Source organism: Musca autumnalis, unplaced genomic scaffold (assembly GCF_047663935.1).
Source record: "Musca autumnalis isolate F117 unplaced genomic scaffold, ASM4766393v1 scaffold_5, whole genome shotgun sequence".
In the NCBI taxonomy this organism is placed as follows: Eukaryota; Metazoa; Arthropoda; class Insecta; order Diptera; family Muscidae; genus Musca; species Musca autumnalis.
Genome location: NW_027412088.1, coordinates 108,973,436 through 108,996,630, shown reverse-complemented (window position 1 = coordinate 108,996,630; position 23,195 = coordinate 108,973,436). Strand labels below are relative to the sequence as shown.

Genomic DNA, 23,195 nt, shown 5'->3' with positions numbered 1-23,195 from the left:
AGCTTTCCGGGCTAGCTGTTATAAGATGTGCATTAGAAATTTTACCAATTTTCACACAAAAGTTTTGATCAATTTAACCCGCTAAATATTATCCGATCATACCGTTGACTTGCACGCTACTTCTTCATCTCAAACCAAAACTACGTTTAAAATTTCGCGCCGATCGGACTATTATTGCGACCTACAGAGCGGCTACAAAATCGAGCAAAAATTTTGTTTTTGGTCCATTTCATCCCTTTAACATTTCACGATCATCGCCAAAAACTAATCAGTTCTATTCTGGTCCAAACCCGACCTCCATACTAAATTTCGTGACAATCGGTCCATAATTGCGGCCTCTAGCTTGATTACAATTTTTAATGGACGGACAGACGGACGGACGGACGGACGGACACACATCGCTAAATCGCTTTATCTCGTCGAGATATGAAGTTTGGTATACCACATGAGGGGTCTACGACGAATATTTCGCGGCGTTACATGAATTTTTGGGAAAACAAACTTATTATACCCTTTTCCACATTGTGGTATAGGGTATAATAAAACATGAATATTTTTATTCAAAGTTCAAACGGATGAAGTTTGAATCAGAAATGTAATGAAATAAATTCAAAAGTCTTCGAATCGGATATGAGAATTGGGTTGACTATATTATGATATGATAAGGGGCTACTAAATATAACCGTCTGAAATGTAGACACATTTTCCTAGTTAAAAACATCGCGGAATGTGTAAAAATTTTCGGCGAAGTCTGAATGAAATATAAAAACAGGAATTCGTACCAAGAATTTGATCGAATTAGTTTCCGTATCGTCTTAGAAAGGTATGCCATTAATTTCATAGACTCCAAATAGTAAAACTAGCTCCGATATGTACCTCAAAAAAACCCGATTGAACAGTGGTTGCTTATTTGACCAGAAACATGCTGCATCGTGTCTTCTATACATTTAAAATTTGGGCTATTTTACACTTTCTTTGGTCCAATAACTTTTCCGAATTCAATACGAACATATTGCCAAAACAGATCGCCACACATTCGTGTTATAAAAATCAACAGTTGCAATTAAATGTTGTGTTTTTTGTTGCTTTTTTATTTTACAAAATATCTTAAATACTAAAAACTAAGATACGCAGTTTTTTATAACTGTAACTAAAAAGAAGAAATAGCTAATAATAATACAAAGAAAATATATCATAAAAAGGGGGGAAGGAAGGAAAACACAATGAATACAATATACGAAATTTTGTGTAACAACAATGTTTGTTTTGACCAAACTTAACTTTTTCGAAATGAAAGGCGAAAAATAGATGTCTCAAATTGAATTTGAGTTGATAGATAAATTAGTCGGGTATATACAAAATGTCAGCATTACAAAATTATTTAGAGCTTGTATATTGGGGGATTGTTTTTCTTTTTTTGTTTTATTCTTCTTAAATAATGTTAACAGGTAGTATCTAATGTTAGTAAGGATTGTAAGGTGTAATGTTTCATGTTCATCTTTTAAATTATTCATTTCTCTAAGTGTTTTATCTGATCTCTTTCAACAGTAATCCCGAGTTATTTGTGTATAATTACAAAACAGAAGTAGTCTAAATGAGAGCAACTATCAATCACAAAGAATGGGATATTACCATTATGACGACTTTGATGTAAATCTCTGTACAAAATCCACATAAAACAAAACGAGGACCTCCATTTCTAAGATCTAGTAGCCAGATATCCGGACAATTTTGTTTGAAAACAAATAACAATAAAATTAAAAAAGAGAAGTAAACTAAAGAAAAACATACATACATATGTAGTAGAGCAGATCTGAACCTGAAAATCAAAATTTATAGATTATTGTTTATATTAAGATGAAGAGCACAGCGGTAAGTAAGATCATCGATGAGGCAATTGTCGAATAGTTACTTCTCTCTCCTTGATTTTCACATAATCGGATCCGGTCCTTGACCCTCCAAATCTGATACTTGACTTTGATAGTGTAGAGCATCTTGATAGGCCTTCTTGACGGCTTTTCTTTCGGTCGGCTTACGTGATTCCACCAACTTCTGTTGATCGAGCTCTTTGTCAATGCCAAGAATGTCTAATTTATTGGCCGGCAGCCATTGCCATGTACGTTTCGCATCAAAGAATAAAACCAGAAACACTTCTAGATCATGAGGATAGTTTTTACGCAAAGCCAAGACGTCACTGGGTGGTGCTGGCAGCGGGACACCATTGTAGACAAAACCTTTTGGTGTCTTGGGATCAAGGATCAAAGCTGGATACCAAGGATAACCACGACATTTTGCCCAGACCAGCTGCAACGGTTCTAGCGGAGGTTTCAATAGGTTATCGCTAGCGTTATTCGAATTAGCCATATCCAGAGTGGCTGCAGCCGCCGCTGTTGCATTAATATGATTCGTTTTTGATCTGCTATTCATGCCACTGGTGTTGTTGGCATTGGCCAATGCGGTGTTGTGCGCCTTACGTGTCTTCATACTATTTATATTATTTGGCGTTGGTGTAGCCGTGCGTGTTGTTGGTTTGTTAGATGCGGAACGTGTTGCTGCTTTTGATGGCGCAGTAATGGTAGGCGGGGGCGTTGCTGTTGTGGTTCTTGCGGGAGGTGGCGAGACAGCTTTTTTCTTTGTCCTCGGCCGGCCAACACCTCGCTGTCTCTTATCCAGTGGAGTTGGTGTTCTTCTCGTTATACTCCGTGTTTGGGTATCTGAATCATTTCCCGCTCGACTTATTCGACCAACTTGGGCTGCTGCTCCATCGGTATCACTGTCGCCACTACAACTCATTGCTTGACCATTGTTACCGCCTGCTACTTCATCACCTATAGTCGTACTATCATTCATTTCAATATCAGGTCTATCACGGGTATTGTTGTCATCGACATTCTGTGCCTCTGTGTCATCCTCCTCATCATCATCGTCGTCTTCGTCATCATCATCATCGCTAGAGTCATAATCGGAACCAGTCCCACTTCCCGAAATACCAGAACAACTACTACATGGACTTCCTGAGATGTCACTCATATCATCGTCGTCGCTATCGCTGGCATCGCGTTCGTTATTGGTTCGATAAACACGAAATGTATCGGGTATATGCTGATAACTGCTCATACTTGTGGCCGTCGGTAAGGATATGGTTGGTGTAGCAGTATTTAGTGCCGTAGCAGTTTGGGCGGATGTTGATAAAGCTGCAGCAGATGTCGTAAGCAATCCTGTCGCTGCCATAGTTCGATTTGGTGACTTTTTCGGCGAAACAGAACCACTATTACGCATTTCGTTCAGTCGTCTGTGGCGTGCATTACGTTTTGGAGATTTTACGGTTAGAGACGAAGACACCTGATTTAAACTAGCCGACAGTGGTGATAATTGATTGAGTCCACCGCTCAGTTTATTGCTTATTGATAAGGCAGACGTGATGAGAGATGATGGCGCTACCGATGTCGACGTGGACGATGTACTATTGTTCACAGTAGTGATGAGTGAACCCAGAGTAGGAATTTGTGAGGCATTGGTGATAACGTTGTGATTCTCTTCTTTAACTGGCGTAACCGTCGTTGATGTTGTTGTATCCGTGGGGCGTTTTAGAGCGGCCTGCGCTTTACGTGTAAACAGCACCGCAGTTCTGTAATAGAACGTGCGTTAATTTTTACAAATGATTTTTTAAACAGGTTCATTGTAAAAGTGGGAATGGTTAAGGGTGATTGAGTTGAATAATGAGTGAAGGGAGATGGGGAATTGAATAGAAATGTGAAAGAATGGAAGGGAAGATAAATGGATGTGTGGATTCGTTTTGTATTTGTTAGGGAAGAAATTTCCGTAAAATACTTTTGGCCATTTCAAACTTCAATACAAAATATAACTTTTTAATCTAACATAACTCCCCACTCGAGCCTAAGAAGCAAAACGGTCTATCCCAAATACTGTCACCTAATCCCATTTTTTTACAAATATCAGGCGTAAAATAGCTACAACAGTCACATATTCAAACCAAAGGTGTATAAAGAGACTTCTCTTGTCATGTCCATTGTACCGTCAGAAATTGGGATTAGTCGTGATCAACGTTTCTGTCTCATTTGTTGGTAGCACGTCAACATGTTATGATAAATAAAATTCCATGACTATCGGCTTGGCTAGAAATCGTTTTCAATACATTACTGCAGACTGGGCTGATTGTATACACACCCTGGACAAGATCTCATGAGGTCTCTTATCATAACCAAACATAATTTACTTACAAAAAATGTTCTCTGGTTTCCCTTTTTCCTCCGAAAATTGTCCAAAATAATTAGTCATGCAATAATTTTTGCAATAGAATATTTCCAACACTTTCCAAACTCTTTCCTTACCCTAAAGTAGCACATTATTGAGTTTCTACACGGTATGTTTTATACATGTTTATCGCCCATATGTAATTCCTTCTCCACGGCAAAATTTTATTTTTCATTCGCTCTATTCACTTTGATGGATTGAAATTATTGTGTTGTTCACACCATTTGTACAAAATTCATATCTGTAAAAAGTGGCAGTCGTTATGCATAAAACATACCGTGTAGAAACCCCTTTATAAGTATGTCATACATCATAAATTCCATTAATTTCCACGTTTTCGGTTAAAATTAAAATAATAAGGAACATTACTACGATTCAGATCAACAGATCAACCCATTTTATTGACAAAAACAGCAAAATTACATACATACATACATATGTTCCCATACATATCCCGGAAGGGAACTTCCCACATAGCAATGAGTGCACGCCGATTCATATTAGCTCAATGATATGTGACATACTTTTTACCGCCGTTCGGTGTGCCTTAAGACACCACTTGTAGAGAAGTTTTAAATTGCTGGAATACTCAGGAAACGTAGTCTACATTACACTGAGTGGTATTTTGTACCGTTGAAAAGTATGATATTCTTGCCCGGCCTGGGAATGGAACACGGGTACACAAAGCGCAAGGCGTTCGTCCTTGCCATTGCATCCGTGAAAAACTATATTTTAAAATAATTGGGTATCTCTTTGACCGGAGTCAAGTAATGTTGTAATTTATTATTTATACTTCGACTAAAGATATATGATATAAACCGCTCTCTCTGTAGGACTAGATCCTTCACAAAATCGACCCACACAACACTGAATTAGGTTATGAATAATAAAAAGGCTATAAACTACAAATTATAATAATCGGTACACTATCCGAGAAAAATGCTAATCAAGAGGAAGCTCAGGATGGTAATGAACTTCGGAAACCAGTTTGCTAAAATAATCAAGATCTCTACATTTGGAAACAATCCAAATAACGGGAGAAGGTCAGAACTGGACTGAACATGTACTATATCTACAGTAGTCCAGTTAGATTTCCAAGGAAAGACGAAGCTTATAGCAAAATCGCCTATTTTTAGCATCCTTTATAAATTAATCGAAAAACGAATACCCCTTATTTGGAATTATTGAATGTTAGAGTCACATATACCATATTTCCAAAATACTATATGAAAATAATTAAAACAGAATCACATCATGCTTCTATGGAAATCATGCCTCAAACTGAATTTCTGAATTCTACATTCTTGTCTTTTACTATTAAACAGACATGCTTCCACTAAAACTAAATGATTTGAAATGAAGTAGTGAGGTTTGTGTTTGCATGTTGTCTTACCTTCTATTGACGCCGACAGGTGAAGCACTGCTATTGAGACTTTTAACGGGACTACTTGGCGGGGTATGTTGGGTTGTGTTGTTGCTAGTACCCTTCGATTCATCACCCATTGTATCATCCTCATCGTCACTGTGATTATCGTGTTCATCTTCGTCATCACTAAGATTATGACGTTGCTGGTTGTTATGCCGCAAAGTGGTTATACTCCTTGCAGAAGGTTTTCGTGATCGTTTGGGTGTTTGATCATCTTTGATTTTCTGTAAATGTGGTATTGGTAAATGTTGCGGAGGTTGTGGTCTTATTGGAGGCGGTGTGTCAACATCCATGTCTTCCACATTGTGATTTTCTTCCATTTCATCGTCATCTTCTGTTTGGGAGTTTATTGAGGCATTATGTCGCTAAAAATAGAGATTTTTTTTCAAAATAAGCTTGAATTGAAAGTATGTATTCGCCAGTACTTACTGCTGCCATTCTTGCTTTTTGTATAGCCTTACGCATTCGCGATATTTCCAAACGTATTTGCTTGATTTTCTTTGTGCGATACGTTGGATTTTTCAAGACCTGAGATTTATCTGCCAAAATTAGTAATTTCTGAACTATAGCCTCGCATGGTGTGGCCGCCAACAATTCCTGCAATTCCTGTTCCACTTCTTGTTCAACGTGATCTGTTGAATCCACTTGACTTGTGTCCAACAGACCTTCGCGTGCTAATACGTCCTTCGCTTCTAGGAATAATGGTGCCGCCTGATCACGCATCCTTATACCAGCTCTATAGAAAACTGTATCTTTATTGTTGTAGGCCAAGCAATTCTGGATCATTAGATCAAAATCACTCTGCAGCTGATCCAAGCTAGTATACTGCCGATTGTCAAGTTTCGTCCTCATTGTACCCAAATCCATTGGCTGTTTGACTATGTCCAAATAGTCGGGAACTTCGGTCGTATCTACAGGTTCTCGGAATATTTCTGAAGTATCACGTGCTTCCAAAGCGTCTAGTAGTTTTCTCAAAACAGTCTCCAAGGGATCCAGTTGCATATTAATAACTTGTTCACATATTTTAACATATGCGGCTTTAAGCTTTTCTCGTTTACGCACCAGCTCACAAAGCAGACGCGCCCTCTCTAGGTCTTGTCGCAAGCACTGCCAATACTTAAGCTGGCGATATAACTCCGATGTATCCGGGGAACCTTCGATGCCATTACGTTGTATGACGCCGTGGTGGTTACCTTGTGATTGCAGTCTCCTCAGAAGTGGAACACCATTTCGATATTTACGTTTCATAGTCCAATAGGCTACCAAGCGATCAAGGAATTCTTTCTTTTTCTGCATGTGTACCATACTGGCAATTTCCTGTATACGATCGGGTGGTATCGTAGGTATCAATACAACCGGGGCTGATGAACGCTTTTTGGCTAATGCTTTGCGAGCTTCTTTCATTTTATGACGTGCATCTTCAAAGTCTTTGAGATTTAATTTGGTTTTCGCATTGTCTGGTGTGTGCAAATGACAGAAGGCAAACTTTTGAACATGTGCCGAGGAATCATTATGACCCGAACTCTCGTTGACATCCATGGTCATATAGAGACCAGCCTGTTGAGCACAAGTCACATGAAAGGCGGCATAACAACTGTTGCGATGGCATTGAATGCATGCGCCCAAACCTTTTTCTTTACAAACATAGCAAGTTAGGCGCCAACGGGCTGCAGGAATTGTTTCAATAGAATCTAAAAAGAGGACGAGTGAAGAAAGCCAAATTACGGAAATGGTTTCGATAAGAAACGGTCATTGGATAGTTGCAGAAATAGTGGGCGTCGCAAACAGAGACCGAAAAAAATTCAAGGTCAAAAGACATACAAAACAGGTGTGTATTCACTATAATTAAACTATAGAAAACAGCTGATTTCGGACTGGAGGTTTAAGGAAATAAATTTCATGAACACAGCTTCTGAATCCCAATCTCCCGTGCTGCATAGCTAATTAAAATCTGATACATCACAGATTTTGTGTAATGCTTGTGACAAACACTATTTTTTATATCCATCCACGTATCCCATTTATTCAACTTACCAATCGGTTCCAAAAACACTGTATTTGCAAACCGCACTTCAGGTATCCACAGAGCGCAAACAACATGTGCCCATTGCCCGCGATCAGTTTGTTTAAATGCTCCACCGGTATTGGGACATAATACACAATTAACCGGTGTACTGGGTGACTGTAAACAACGCCGACAAAGCCACTGACCCTCCGGTATATATGGGACACCATAACAATCCTGATGTACCGCCAAATTACACATATCGCAAAAAAGGATAACATTTGTATTCTGACACTCGCCATCCATGCAAATGCAACAGACTGCATCATCGTCCACCTCATTCCCTGTGGCCGTACCATTTGCCGCTGCCTGAAAATATGATTCTTTTTCCAGGCGATCCATTAACAATTCCATGGTGTCTATATTGACTGGATTGTGGCCAGATTTTTCACGTTCTTCATTCATCCATTCCAACCACGCTGAATCCTCTTCATCAACATCATATTCTATTTCTCCATCCAATTCCTCCACGGACTTCTCTATGAACCGGTAATATGCCAGAGGTCTGGGAGGTGCATCTGGTACATTGTAATTATCGATTACTTGAAATCTGGCTTCGGGCACCTTTACCTTTGCCCATGCCGCATTCTGTTCCAGTGGTGGAGCATCAGCATTAACTATACACCCCCTTTCAACAAGTTCCATATATTCGTCCTCTTCAATAAACGGCAACGGATCATTTGTGCCCAAACGAACACTTTTGCCCTCAACATTGAATGTTACTCTCTGTTCATCGTCATTGTATGAAACCAAGGATTCTGGATTAATTGAATGTGCCGTGTTCGCGTTTCCACCATTCTGTTCGTCATCAGCTCCAGCAGCACCTGTTCCACCAACACCACCGCCTTTGGGTGTTGAATGTGTTGCACCACGCGAACGCGCCTTCTTTCGATTTGGCGTCATCACCGGTGTCAGTGGCTGTGGATTGTCGTGGTCATAGTTAACCAGATGGTACTGCAGACCTATCACCGTCTTGTAACTGCGACCACATTTGGGGACTGGACAACCGTACGGTGGCTGCGAATGCTTCACACTCTTGCAGTATTCCAACGCATCGAAGTCAAGTCCCATTGTGCGTCGTGGTATGTGTGTGTTTCTGAGTTTGATGCCTGCTGGCTTTTGTTGCACTTATCTTGTTGTCAAAATTCTTGGTGTATCTTTGCGAAGTGGTTGAATTTTATGCTGCAATTGCTTGCCTTCGGTACGGGTGCGTTAGAACGGCATTTTAATGCGTTCGTTGATATTTTTCAATAGAAAAATTCCAAGTTTTGTGTCGAATTTTTATTAATTCACTTAATTTACGTTTTTCTTCTTCCCGTTTCTTGCTTTCCACGCAAATTCGCTGTCATGTTAATGGCGCTATTCTCTCAAAACCTCACACATCTTCACATGTCAATGTCATCAACACAGGGTTGTATTTTGTGATGAAAATTCCGATACATGGTCGTTTGAATTTAAAAATTATATTTAATAAAAAATAAGTAAAAAATTATTTTATAAAAATTACCAAGGCAGTGCAAATGCATATACGTATATATAAATAAATTTAAGAATAAAATCTATAAAATGTTTGTGCAATTCCCGCTTACTTGTGCGCTTACATGAAATAAAAAGGTAGTTCACATCCTAAAATAAATTGTGCAGTTGCGCTAAACGCACGTTTACATAAAGAATTTTTCTGCTTATGGGTACTTTACAAGATATGTTTTTGCATACTAGTTGTCATTTTTGCTGTGTTCCTTTACTTACCTGAGGTTACCATTTTTACCATTTGTTACCATTTTTAACCTGCAAAGCGTTCCTTAACCCCGAAAAGTGGCAAAACTGGAAGCAATTTTTGAGAGAGTGAGAGAGGAGAGAGAGCACATATGCCTTTCTCTTTTACTACTGGCTACCAGCAAAATTTCTGCAGGTAAAAAATGGTAGAACTGATTTTTCGACTTTTGTTTGACGATAATTTCACAATGAAGAAGAAAATGGACGAAAAACAGAAGAAAAAGTCGAACGCTGACAAAACTAAATTAAAAGCTGTGAAACATTATTTTTGACATTGCTGCCAGATCTACAATTTTTCCGTTCCTTTACTTTTCTGGTAAAAATGTTCATGAGAGAGCAATTTTGAGCAATTTTGAGCAATTTTGACACTTTTCTCTTTTACCACTCTTATACCCCGGTTACACTATTGAAGGTTAACCCACTGGGTTTAATAGATCCAGTGGGTTAATCTTTGCTGGTTACACTTAGCTTTTCGAGGATATAAACTGTCAGCTGACGTTTGTTTACGTATACATACAAAATAACTAATAAAGTCGTGTGTTACACTTTTACAATTTCTCGTATGAGATATCGTCCCCTCTTTGCTCATATTGGTATATTTTACACACAGGGATACATTTTTGTATCATGGTATCAAGCGTACTTTTTGTTAAAAAAGTGTCTAATGTAAAAAAATAAATAATTTTATGATTTTCAAATAACTTTAGATTTATTTACTCCATAAAATCGCATGCGACCAATCGTTAACGTGTAAAACGCGACTAACTCTGTTGCAAAAACAGTTGCAACTTTTGGTACTTTTTGAGTAGAGTTGGATTTTTTCGCACAAATACCGAATACAACACTGTATTTTTGGTGGATTTGTGCCGGATTTAAAATAAACCCAGTCGTGAGAGGATTTAATTTTTGTATGGCAAATCTGGTCAGATTTGACCAGATTAAGCAATAAATCCTCATGAAGTGGGTTAACCCGGCAAAAAGCTGTAGTGTAACCGTGCTATTACCATTAAAAAAGTAAAAGAACAAGGCTAAAATGTATATGCAATGTGACAACACATATGTGAAATAAAATATCGTGTTGTGTTTCTTAAAGGGCTGTTTACACCATATATCAATGTCATATGAGCTGTCATTTCTTTCACCCATTCGACATTCTCTATGTTTGTCAAAATTGACGTTATGCATACAACTTTCAATTTGTGCGTTCATACCTACAAGTGCTATTTTCGTATGACATAACCTATAAATATAAAAACAGCTGTTTTTGTCATTGTTTACATTTATTGTTGAGTTGCAAATTTGGGCAAATTTTAATTTTGGTTGAAGGAAAATTAATATCTAGCATGTTTGTTGTGGTAGAATAGGTTTTTGGGTTTATAGAGGCATTCATGTTTTTGCCACAAAGCAATCATTTCCAAGACTGCTTCTTTCGACCAATCGATCTGAAAATAACATTATAAACACCCTTTAATTACTTTTCTAAATATTTAAATATACATAAATTTCCATTTTCTTTTTTAAAAGATTTTGTTTTTCAATTTTTTTGAGAATGCCAGAAAACAGCTGATAAATTTATGTTTACATACGAGAATGCCGTATCAAATAGAGCGCTCCCTAAATGAAAAATGTACATATGAGTTGCCAAATCATTTTGATAGATGAAAATTTTCATAGTTGTCACACTATGTGTACAGCATTCGCAGGTAGAAAATTTGACATCTCATACGACATTGATAGGTGGTGTAAACAACCCTTAAGCGGTGTTTACAATGTCATATGAGATGTCAAATTTGCTACCTGTGAATGTTGTACACATAGTGTAACCACTATGAAAAATTGAATCTATCAAAATGATGTGGCAACTCATATGTACATTTTTCATTTAGGTCCCGGTCCACACTAGAGTGATTTCATTGAAAAAATTGCATGAAATTGTGTGTCTCCAGATGGAGTTCCATGGTAGAGTAAATTTATGAAATTTATGTAGTGGGGAACTCGATCTATTAACGCCTTATTTCATGACTAGGGGCACTCTATTCGACTATGTATTTTCGTATGCAGTTGAGAAATAAATTGTTGAAAGAAACCAATTTTACCAAAAAAATGAAGAAAATAGGTAATGTTTGGTTGATCCCTACCAGCGCTGGCGAAATCATTTATTCTAAAAATAAGAGGAGTGTATACATTTCTAAGAATTTCATTCAATTTCAATTTATTTCCATTTAATAATGCCCAGTCTTTCAACCTTAGGGCTGTATACTACATTTGAACTTAAAATAACAAAATTGCATGACTTAATATAGTAGCTAAAAATTAAGGAATTAATTAAGGAAAGGGTGTTAAACTACTCCAATCAAAACAAAATACTATCATAATAAAGGATAAAAAACATATAAATTTGCATCTCCTTAAAAAAACTTTTGATTTAAAATGCATGAATTAAAACTACTCCAGGAAGGAGTGGGAGCGATGTTCAACTACTCCAATAAATAAATAACGGAGTGGAGTGCAGTTGGAGTCCATGTCGAAAGCTGAACAAGTGATGGGAAGGCAACATAAAAACCTTTAGGATGATGAAGCAAAATCAGATGCGCTTGGATTAATTGGAGAACGGAGAAAGTAAACTCAAATGTGATTGAATTTAATGAAAACTTTTTTTAATTTTTGCTTATATTATAAATTTCTTTGTATTATTGTTTTACACAAATAATAAATGCATTTTATTTATGCTGGGATATTTCGCAATGGCTTGCATTTTTATTGCATCTTTAGACTGACTAAAATGCAATCCGAAGAGTTCTTTAAATTCAATCCAAAACACTACAACAAAAGCTGTGATTTGGATCGAAAATGGAGTGCATCCCAGCTGTGTGCTGTGGAAGCAAAATGGAGTGCATCCTAGCTGCGCGCTCCCTAGTAAAATTCATAAGTGAATTCATAGAAAAAGATGTACTCCACGGCACTTGTACTGTACACTTGTAGTGATTCAACTGCATCCGCAGATGCATCTCTAAATCAACATTTACGAAATCCAATCGATTTCAACCGTCAATTCCATTGCTCAAACGTCAAATGAAATCGAATCGATTTCAGTTGAGTTTTCATTTGACGTATACGCAAATGTAAACATAGTTTAAGTCGATGGTCAGACTAGAACGATTTCAACATAGTGATGTCAAGTTTATAGGCGAGGGGTATGAAGTAGTGAAACCCATGTACGTGTTTTTCTGTGTTTGTTGTGTTGCCTCTTCTTGTTATACGTTACAATCTTTTTCGTCCATTTTCTTTCATTTTTATTTTCTCAAGCAAACGTTAACAGCAAAACAAGCATAAGAAGATTTAATAAAAACATTTGAATAATGAAAGACTGAAAATTTAACTAATAATTTGTCTGTTCCAGTACTGCAAGAATCTACTAATTTTTAATATTTTTTCGATAACATAAAGGAAAAAATGTTATCGTAGTAAAAAATAGTAGCTTCTTGCAGGTTCTGGAACAGAGCAAATGTTTATATAATTATTAATGTTAATTATTTCGTGTTGTTTTTTAGTTAATTTATGTTTGTTTTTTATATTGGTATGAGAAATACAACAAATGCGTATGTTAAAATAAAGAGGACACGCAAAAATATTAAATTTCACGTTAACGTGTGTGGACACTAACGAATCTTGAAAAGAAACTTTTACGAAATTGGTTTCAAGAAACCTTGCTAGTCTGACCAACGACTAAAAAATAGTTTCTGGTACAGACATTTTGTGTACTGTTTGAATAATACGCCAAAAAAATTTTGAGTCCCAATTTACATTAGGCGAGTTTACTTGCGGCAATTGTCAGTTTGATGGAGAGAGAGGTGAGGCATATGGTAACCCTTTGCCTCTCAGTCCCCTCTCTCACCTACAAACTGACAATTGCCGCAAGTAAACTCGCCTAATGTAAATTGGGACTAATTTTAAAACAAATCGACAAGGCAAATTTATATAAGGTAAATGCAAGAATTACAACAACTAACAAATTTACAAAAACAACATTGTTGTTATTGAACATTAATTGTTAAAGAAAATATTGAATAATAGGGTCGTTCCAAAAAATGTTTTAGGAAAAACATAAATACATGTTGAAAATCCTCTAAAAAAGAACAAATTTGAATCAAAATGTAAATAGAAGGCATTCAGATCTCTCGTAGGTAATTTTTATTACACGTTTAGGATGAAAAACAGTATTTTATGGTAGCAAATTTCGAAGTTTCATATTTCATGAGTAGACCCTATTACATCTTGAAAACTAATGGTCTGTTCCTTTACTTTTAAAAATGGTAACAGTGGCAGAAAATGGTAAAAGTGGTAAACTGCTATCATATAAATTGTATACTATTAAAAGTAATGCCAAGTTTACACTTGCGCTCCAAAATCCACTGGATTTCACGAAATCCTGAAATACACCCCGGTGTTTACACTTATTTTTTGTTGATTTCAAACATATCACAATGATCAAGGTAGACGCATATGCGCAGCTGATCAAACATGCATTTTCAAATCAAGTTTTTGCTAATTGAATTAATCATCAAAAATATACGACAATATAGAATTTTACAAGTTTCTTTGGAAAATTATAGTAAAATTATCTATATATCGTATTATTTGTGTATAGTACTAACAAATGAAAAAATAAAAAAAAATGATTTTATCGTTGAGACATCGTTATAAAAAATTTTGATAGATAAAAGTTGTGCTCAGATCCTGCACAATATTAGTACTTGCAGTAGTTTTCCCGTTTAGTGCTAAAATGCGTTCCCGTAATCCGAAATCTAGTAATACTTGCACTTCTCTTCAAACAAAAATCGTGCCGAATAACACACTCTTCTCCTGTATTCTGCCATACACTTTTTGCCTAGTAGAGACTAGCAGCAAGCATGTTCATTGGTATATAATATGATAGCTGATACGTTGATTTTGACATTTATGCTGGAGTTTTTGCAATTTTATGGGGAAGCAATTTTTGACAATTCGCTCTTTTTTCTAACATTACCATTAAAAAAGTACGGGAGCACAATGAAAAATAGCATTGTAACAAAGTAATTTAATATTTTTTCACATTGTTTGCAAATCGACACCTCCAAATAATAGTATGCTAAGTCTAAAAAGTGAGTTTTGCAGGAGAAGCTCTCAAAGTTTGGACATTTTTTTGAACTTCAGTACTATGCTAAGTCAATATTTGTTTATAACTTCTGTTCGGATTGACCGATCATTACCAAAATTAGACAGAATTTAAGTTAAAGGACGTTCGACACCTCTAAATAATAGTTTGCTAATTCTGAAAAGCGAGTTTTGCAGGACAAGCTCTAAAAGTTTGGAAATTTCTTTGACCTTCAGTACTATGCTAAGTAAATATTTGTTAATAACTTCTGTTCGGATTGTCCGATCATTACCAAAATTTGACAGAATTTAAGTTAAAGGACGTTAAATATAAAAATGTAAAGAACTTGAAAACATGCTAAGTCGACTTAGCATACTATTATTTGGAGGCGTCGAAATGTTGATACAAAAATTTTTTGTTGCAGCAATTGACCATCTACCTTATTTATTGTGATACGTGAAAAGTGTTGCAACTTTTGGTACTTTTTTATGCAAATACAGGGTTGTATATCATGTGTACTGTGATTTCTATGTTGATTGCGCTGAAATCACGAAATGAGATGATTTCATTTTTGTATGCGAAATCGTGATAAATTTTGTTTGATTCCGCGCGAAATCACGAAACGCCTTCGAAATCACGAAACGACGCCAAATGTAAACTAAGCATAAGGGAACACTTTACAGGTTAATGGGTACTTTACACGATATGTATTTTACATATGGGTTGTCACTTTGCGTATACATTTTGTATATAAAAAGTGACAACCCATATGTAAAATACATATCGTGTAAAGTACCCATAAGAATGGTAAGAAATGGTAACCTCAGGCACGTAAAGGAACAGAGCATAAACTTACAAGAAAAGTAAGCATACAGCTGATTGTAACTTCTACCTTGTATAAATATGCCTTGCCAATCGAAATCAATGGTTTTTAAAATTGTTTTTGGAACATTTGTATGGAAGAAATTCTTCAGTTTTGCCTTGAAACAAACATTTATTCATATCCGCAATTCGATGATGTAGAGAAACCTTGACATATCATTCATTTTTTTATAAAATGCCAGAAAAAATTATTATAAACAAACCCACTTGTTGCTTTTGTGTTTACTAATTTTGAAGTTTTAGGAATTCAGGAAAACCAGGGTTCTATAAGTTGATTTCATTTAGATCTACCTCTTTACTTACACCATGACTAAAAGCATTTTTTAACATTGCTGTAGTAAGTCCCGGTCATAGTAGAGTAAAATCATAAAATTGCTGTAGTGGGGAATTCGATTTAAGAACGCCTAATTTCATGAAATTTTTTAATGAAATTCACGCTATTGTGGACCGGGACTAAGGAACTCGATCTAAGAACGACTAATTTCATATAATTATTTCATTGAAATCGCTTTACTACGCATTTACACTAGACAATTAGTCTTGAAATACAACCCTGTCTTCAAATATAACTGTAAAATGAAAAAAGAGCGCGCAGCTAAGATTAGAGCTGGCAAACCATCGATATTCTCAACATTAGATATTTTCGATATAATGTTTTAAAATATCGATTGCTATCGATATTATCGTTAAGTTGTCATCGCCATTAATTTGGAGATGAAAATGGCGGAAATGTCAATGATTTTCTTGAAATTATGCAAAAGTAGTTTACAGAAATGTAAAGGAGAATAAACAATTGTTTTTTTTTTTATAAAAAATGTAAAAAAATACATTTTATTTTGCCGAAAAATGTGTACGTGTGACTACGGACTTACTTTCTTACACACACATAACCGAAAAGCAGCGAAATTTCTATTTATTTCAATGGATTTCAGGTTAGGGGTTTTTATTCCGATAATATCGATAGGCAAAACTATCTATCGATATTGAATTTTTAAATAACAATCGATATTATCGATAGTGCTATCGATTTTTTGCCAGCTCTAGCTAAGATGCACTCCATTTTGCTTCCTCAGCTCACAGCTGGGATGCAGTCCAGTTTCGACCCAAATCACGGCATTTGATGCAGTGTTTTCGATTGAATTTAAATGCAGTCTAAATGTGCTATAATAATGCAAGCATGGTACAATAATACAGGTAGCATTATCATGCCAGCTGATGGTAACATAATGTGTCAATTGCATTGAATTGATGTCAAATTTTGACATCTTATGTTGCCAACAATTGCCGATGCTGCTACCTGTGTATTTGTACCATGAATGCAAGCCATTGCAAACCCAGCAAAAAAAGTTGTGCAATTGGAGTTATGATTTCACAACATATTTCGATGTTGTCCAGCAGAGTAATGAAAAATGAACTTCGTTCGATACATTTTGTAATCAGTTGCTTTAGAGATCCCTACAAAGAAAGCAGTTGTTAATCCCTATTCGGCATTAGCATATTTTCTAAAGACAAAAAAGTCTGTTTAAATTTCTAAGAAGTTATAAAATAAAGAAACACAAGCTAAACACGAACGCGGTAATGCTAAGTTTACACTAGCGCTCCAAAATCCACTGGATTTCACGAAATCCTGAAATACACCTCGGTGTTAACACTCATTTTTTGTTGATTTCAAACATATCACAATGATAAAGGTAGATGCATATGCGCAGCTGATCGAACATGAATTTTCACAAGTTGTTGTAAATTGAATTAATCATCAAAAATATAAAAATATAGAACTTTACAACTTTATTTGGAAAATTATCGTAAAATTATCTATATATTGTATTAATTCTAACAAATGAAAAATAAAAAAATGATTTTATCGTTGATACATCATAATAATAAATTTTGATAGATAAAAGTTGTGCTCAGAACCAATAAATGGGATTATTCGTGTTCATTATGTTTCCAAATACATTATTCTTGTTCTTATGCAGTAGTTTTCCCGTTTAGTGCTAAAAATGCGTTCCCGTACTCCGAAATCTAGCAAGACTTGCACTTCCCTTTAAACAAAAATAGCGCCGAATAACACCTTCTTCTCCTGTTTTCTGCCATACAATTTTGGCCTAGTAGAAACTAGCAGCAAGTATTTTCATTGGCATCTAATATGATAGCTGATACGTTGATTTTGACATTTATGCAGGAGTTTCTGCAAATTCCGTCATTTTTCCGTTCCCGAATTTTTTAAGAAATTTGTATGAGGAAGCAATTTTTGACAATTCGTTTTTTTTTCTAACATTGCCATTAAAAAAGTACGGGAACACAATAAAAAATAGCATTGTAACCATGGAACAATTACCCAGGTAGTGGCATCGTAAAATTTTGAATATGTTATGTCAAAACTTTCTTTATGTTGTTGGAGAAGTTACAACAAAAATAATTTTTTTATAAAGGGATTTGACTTTTCATATTCGATCAGCTGGTGTGATACCACTACCTGGTAGTTCTGCCATGATTGTAACAAAGTAATTTAATAATTTTGTCACATTGTTTTCAAATTTTTATACTAACATTTTTTGTTGCAGCAATTGACCATCTACCTTATTTATTATGATACGTGAAAAGTGTTGAAACATTTGGTACTTTTTTAGGCAAAACCAGGGTTGTATATCATGTGTACTGTGATTTCGATGTTGATTTCGCTGAAATCACGAAATGAGATGATTTCATTTTTGTATGCGAAATCATGATAAATTTAGCTTGATTCCGCGCGAAATCACGAAACGACGCCGAATGTAAACCAAACATAATACACGAGACGGATATTCTTAATGGAGTGGGGTTGGAGTCCATGTCGAAAGTTGTACTCAAGGCAAATTTATATAAGGTAAATGCATGAATTACAACAACTAACAAATTTACAAAAACAACATTGCTGTTATTGAAAATTAATTGTCAAAGAAAATATTGAATAATAGGGTCGTTCCAAATTTTTTTTTTTGGAAAAACATAAATACATTTTGAAAATCCTCTAAAATAGAACAAATTTGAACAGAACTCTCGTATGTAATTTTTATTATACGTTTAGGATGAAAAGCAGTATGTTATGGTAGCAAATTTCGAAGTTGAAAATTTCATGAGTAGACCCTTTACATTTTGAAAACTAAATTTACAAAAAAAGTAAGAATACAGCTGAGTGTGCTTCCTTCTACTCTGCATTTTATACAACCCCAAATGATTTTGCTTCATCATCCAAAAGGTTTTTTATGTGGCCTTCCCGTCAATAGAACAACCAAGTAGAGTTGTATAGTTCATGAACGAACTAGTTCAATTGAACGATTCATTGAAAAGAGCGTATGAACTAGATCAGTCGATATAGTTCATTATAGTTCACTGAACTATAATCAGAGTCGGTGACCGTACGATCAACGAACGATTCACAATCTAGTTCAACATGTCGTTCACATATACATAAAGTGACGGCGTCGTCTATGTTAAGGGATGCCTTCGTAATGTGATCAGTTTGTTTATGTTTTGGATCAAGGTACATGGAATAGCTTTCCGAAAATGAAGATTTCTACAAAAACATACGAGACAGAACATATTACAATAAGTCGAATCCATTACCTATTGAATCTGCCTTTTTGGATAGAAAAAAGGGGGAAAAATAAAAAGAAACACACACTCACAAAGCTTTTTTGCAATGACAATTTCTACACACACACAACATACGATTTTTTGCCAGCAACCTAAATGAAAGATGTTTTTTCTAAAATTAATTAATCTTTCTTTAAGAATACAATAAAACTATGCAAATGTACTATTTTTGTTATGGAGTAGTTAAATTAAATTAGTATTTTGTTAGTTTGTATTGGTGTATGTATGCGTTTTCATCAAACGACCGATTAAGAGCCGGTGAACGATTTTGATCCGAATGATTGAACTGGACAGTGAACTATGAACTAGATTACTGACCTAGTTCAGTTTAATGAGCTGAGCTATTGAACTAGATCTTTCAAATGAACTAGATTGTACAACTCTACAACCAAGACATATTAGCTCTGTTCCAGAACTAAAAAGTTTTTACAATTTTTACCACTTTTACACATTTTGCGTTCCCGTACACAAAATTTATATGAAAATCGTTTACGACTTTTACAACTTTTACGACTTTTACCACTTTATAAAGTACGGGAACAGGTCAATTTATACAAGGTAGAAGTGACAAACTTGTATAAATATGCCTTGGTTGTACTATTGACGGGAAGGCCACATAAAAAACCTTTTGGATGATGAATCAAAATCAGTTGGGGTTGTATAAAATGCAGAGTAGAGGGAAGTAGACTCAGTTGTGATTAAATTTAATGATGAATTTTTATAATTTGTGCTAATGTAATAAAGTTCTTAATATTCTTGTTTTACCCCCTGTTTTTGTAACTATTTTTTGTTCGTTCGTCTATATTCGTAATAATTTGGGCATCCATAGCTCAGCCCCTAGATGGTATACAGATCTAATTCTTCGTAGACACGTTCTATATATAGTTAAGAATTCCTCATTCAAAAATCAGCGTTCCACATTTGCGCTAAGGCGAGTAAATCGATCTACAAAATTTGACAATTCGTGTGAGAACATAATTTTTTTTACAAGAACAGGGGGTTAAACGCCTGCCAAAATCTACTAGATTTCCAATACAAAAATAAATCCTCGTATTGATTGGATTTGTTTTAAATCTGTCATAAATCCTCGTATACAACTCTGTTTTTGCAACATGTTGCTAGAAAATACGAAAAGTTGCAAGCTGGCACAAGAAACAAGGTAGATGCATCGGTGAATTGCTACACTAAAAATAATTTAAAATGTAAAAATTTGTAAACAAGGCGGAAAAATTAAATTTGTTTTGATGTACAAAGTTGATTTTAATCAACCAAGATTAATATTTACCATGTCTAAACGATAAAATAATTCGTTTATTTATTTTACTGCTATAAAATAATTCTTTATTTGCTCTTTAGTTAGCATTAGTATCATAACGTGCTAACATTAACAATAAAACAATAAATTTGTAATTTGTTTTTTGAGACGATTTCAATTTACAAAAAATGCTTTTGACTTTTCAAATTCGATCAGATGGGCTGATGCATCTACCTTGGTAATTGTGCTATGAACAAAAATCAGCTGACTGTCATTTAAAACCTCCAAAATGTATATCTAAATGCAATGAGATTTGTACTGGATTTATTAAATCAAGGAGGATTGAGGATTTATGGCTATTCTAAATGAGCTATTAGACTATCTAGGCGTTTACACCAGACAGTTTGTCTTCAAATACAACTCTGATTTACTAACACATCCATACATTTGTCGTTTGTCTCCCAGCTGTCCATCATTTTTTCACAGACAATAAGGAAGACCAATTTTTGTCATTTTTATAAAAATAAGTGAGATAATAATTGAAATGTGTTGAAAACAAAAGAACATGAACAAAAACAAAATATGTGAATGGAAAACAAAAAGATATCGATGATTTTCATTCAAAATTTTACAACTGTTTTTGCAGTTGTCGGGACGCCTACGTCACACAGCCAAGTTGTGGGATTTTGACAATCAATACATGAAGTCAACTGTCCTGTCATTTGTAAACGCAGGGTATGAACTTATACTACGATTTATGTGCTTTTTACATTAGCACGAAAAACAGGTTTTAGGGCTTTTTCGTCATTTATTTGCTATAACAGGCAACATTTTGCGTCATTTACCATACAAAAATAGCTGCGTCATTTATTCTAAACAACGCACGAAAACACCATACTATTATATGCAACCATGCTTTTTCGTCATAAACTACCAAAAAATGCAACTGTTTTTGATGTCTTTGTTTGTGTGTGTTGATGAAAAACAAAAATACTCAAACGATGACAAAAGTGTAAATAAATGGTTAAAAAACTGCAAAAGTTATATTTGTTTTATTTATATTTTTTTGTTTGGTTTGTTTTGAATTAAGTCAAGTTAGTTGGTAAACATTAGTGTTGTGAAATCTTTTTTTTCGGAATTAAAATTATTGTGTGCGTGTGTATGTGTTATTGTATCCGTGTGTGTGCGTAAGCAAATGACGGAAAAAACAGATGAAAATGCACTTCATTTGTTTTTTGGATTTCGCAAATTTATGCAAATTGGTCTTTAAACTGTCAATCCCATACAATATACGTCAAACAAAATCCAGTGGATTTAGAACTACGATTTATCTGACGTATATACTATGGAATTGACATTAGAAATCGAGTGGATTTATAAGTCTAAACATACTATTAGGCCAAGTTTATATTATATGCTGTTTATATTAGAGCTTTTTGCAGGGTTAATCTTCTTTATGAGGATTTGTTTGAACTATAAGCAATGGAATTGACATTTAAAACCCAGTCGGTTTGTTAAATCCGGTTATATATAAACGGGGTATTATAGTCTTTTGCAGGGTTAACCTTCTTAATGAGGATTTAAGTGACGTATTCGCAATGGTATTGACATTTGAAACCGGGCCACACTAGAGTAATTCCAATGAAATTTTGACATGAAACTTTGCATTTTTTGGGAAAAATTCATAATTTCAAGAAACTAGTGTACACGGTTTCATGTGTTCTGCAATTTTGCTTTGTTGCAATATTCGTATGAAACAAACAGACCGTTTTATTTTACATTTTCTTTTACTTTCAATTCAAATAAATCCTCACTAAGAAGGTTAACCCTGCAAAAGGCTATACCCAGCAAAAAGTTTGAATCAGTACAAGTGTACAGTACATTTGCCGTTGGAGTACATCTTTTTCTATGAATTCACTTATGAATTTTACAAGGGAGCGCGCAGCTAGGATTCACTCCATTTTGCTTCCACAGCACACAGCTAGGATGCACTCCATTTTCGATCCAAATCACAGCTTTTGATGTAGTGTTTTGGATTGAATTTAAAGCCACTCTTCGGATTGCATTTTTAGTCAGTCTAAAGATGCAATCAAAATGCAAGCCATTGCGAAATAACCCAGAATAAATAAAATGCATTTATTATTTGTGTAAAACAATAATACAAAGAAATTTATTACATAAACACACATTAAAAAAGTTTCCATTAAATTCAATCACATTTGATTTTACTTTCTCCGTTCATCATCCGAAACGTTTTTTATGTTGCCTTCCCATCACTAGTTCAGCTTTCGACAGAGTCTCCAACTGCACTCCACTCCATTTCAAATTTCCGTTTCGTGAACTAACGTAATAATGTTCGCAACTTGATTTTTTATTTCTTCATTTTATAACAAATTCTTAGAAATGTATTCACACTTGTTTCTCTTTTGAAGAAATTATGTCGGCAGCGACGGGTAGGGATCAACCAACTGTTTTTGTTTTGTAGGGATCTCTAAAGCAACTGCTTATAAAATGTATCGAACGGAGTGCATTTTTCATAACTCCATGTGGACTGCATCGACGGATGTTGTGAAATCATAACTTCACATGCACAACTTCCAAAATTGTTTGCTGGGTAATATAAACATGGCCTTATTTGATGAAAATTTGTAATGTGAAATTCTTTTTTTTTTTAAGCTGTGTTCCTTTACTTACCTGAGGTTACCATTTGTACCATTTGTTAACATTTTTAACCTGCAAAGGG

General features: G+C 35.1%; 2 protein-coding genes across 4 annotated transcripts in view; one reads left to right on the top strand and one right to left on the bottom strand.

The window, feature by feature from the left end:
- The window catches only part of Incenp (Inner centromere protein), a 253,177-nt gene that overhangs the window by 210,913 nt on the left and 19,069 nt on the right, over nt 1-23,195 (top strand). The window lies entirely within an intron of this gene.
- Br140 (bromodomain-containing protein 140) lies at nt 1,071-9,357 on the bottom strand. Of its 3 annotated transcripts, none has more exons than XR_012408556.1 (5): nt 7,736-9,169; nt 6,131-7,392; nt 5,669-6,066; nt 1,796-3,628; nt 1,071-1,706 (listed from the first exon to the last, which is right to left on the bottom strand). XR_012408556.1 is itself a non-coding variant. In XM_073956991.1 (5 exons), exons 2-5 carry the CDS (start codon nt 8,835-8,837, stop codon nt 1,930-1,932), a joined length of 4,461 nt encoding a protein of 1,486 aa, XP_073813092.1. In that variant the 5' UTR covers nt 8,838-9,149; nt 9,274-9,357; the 3' UTR covers nt 1,071-1,929. The 3 variants fall into 3 exon arrangements, 2 of the variants coding, with proteins under 2 accessions (XP_073813092.1, XP_073813091.1); XM_073956991.1 differs by adding an exon at nt 9,274-9,357 and having other exon boundaries at nt 1,071-3,628; nt 7,736-9,149; XM_073956990.1 differs by having other exon boundaries at nt 1,071-3,628; nt 7,736-9,174.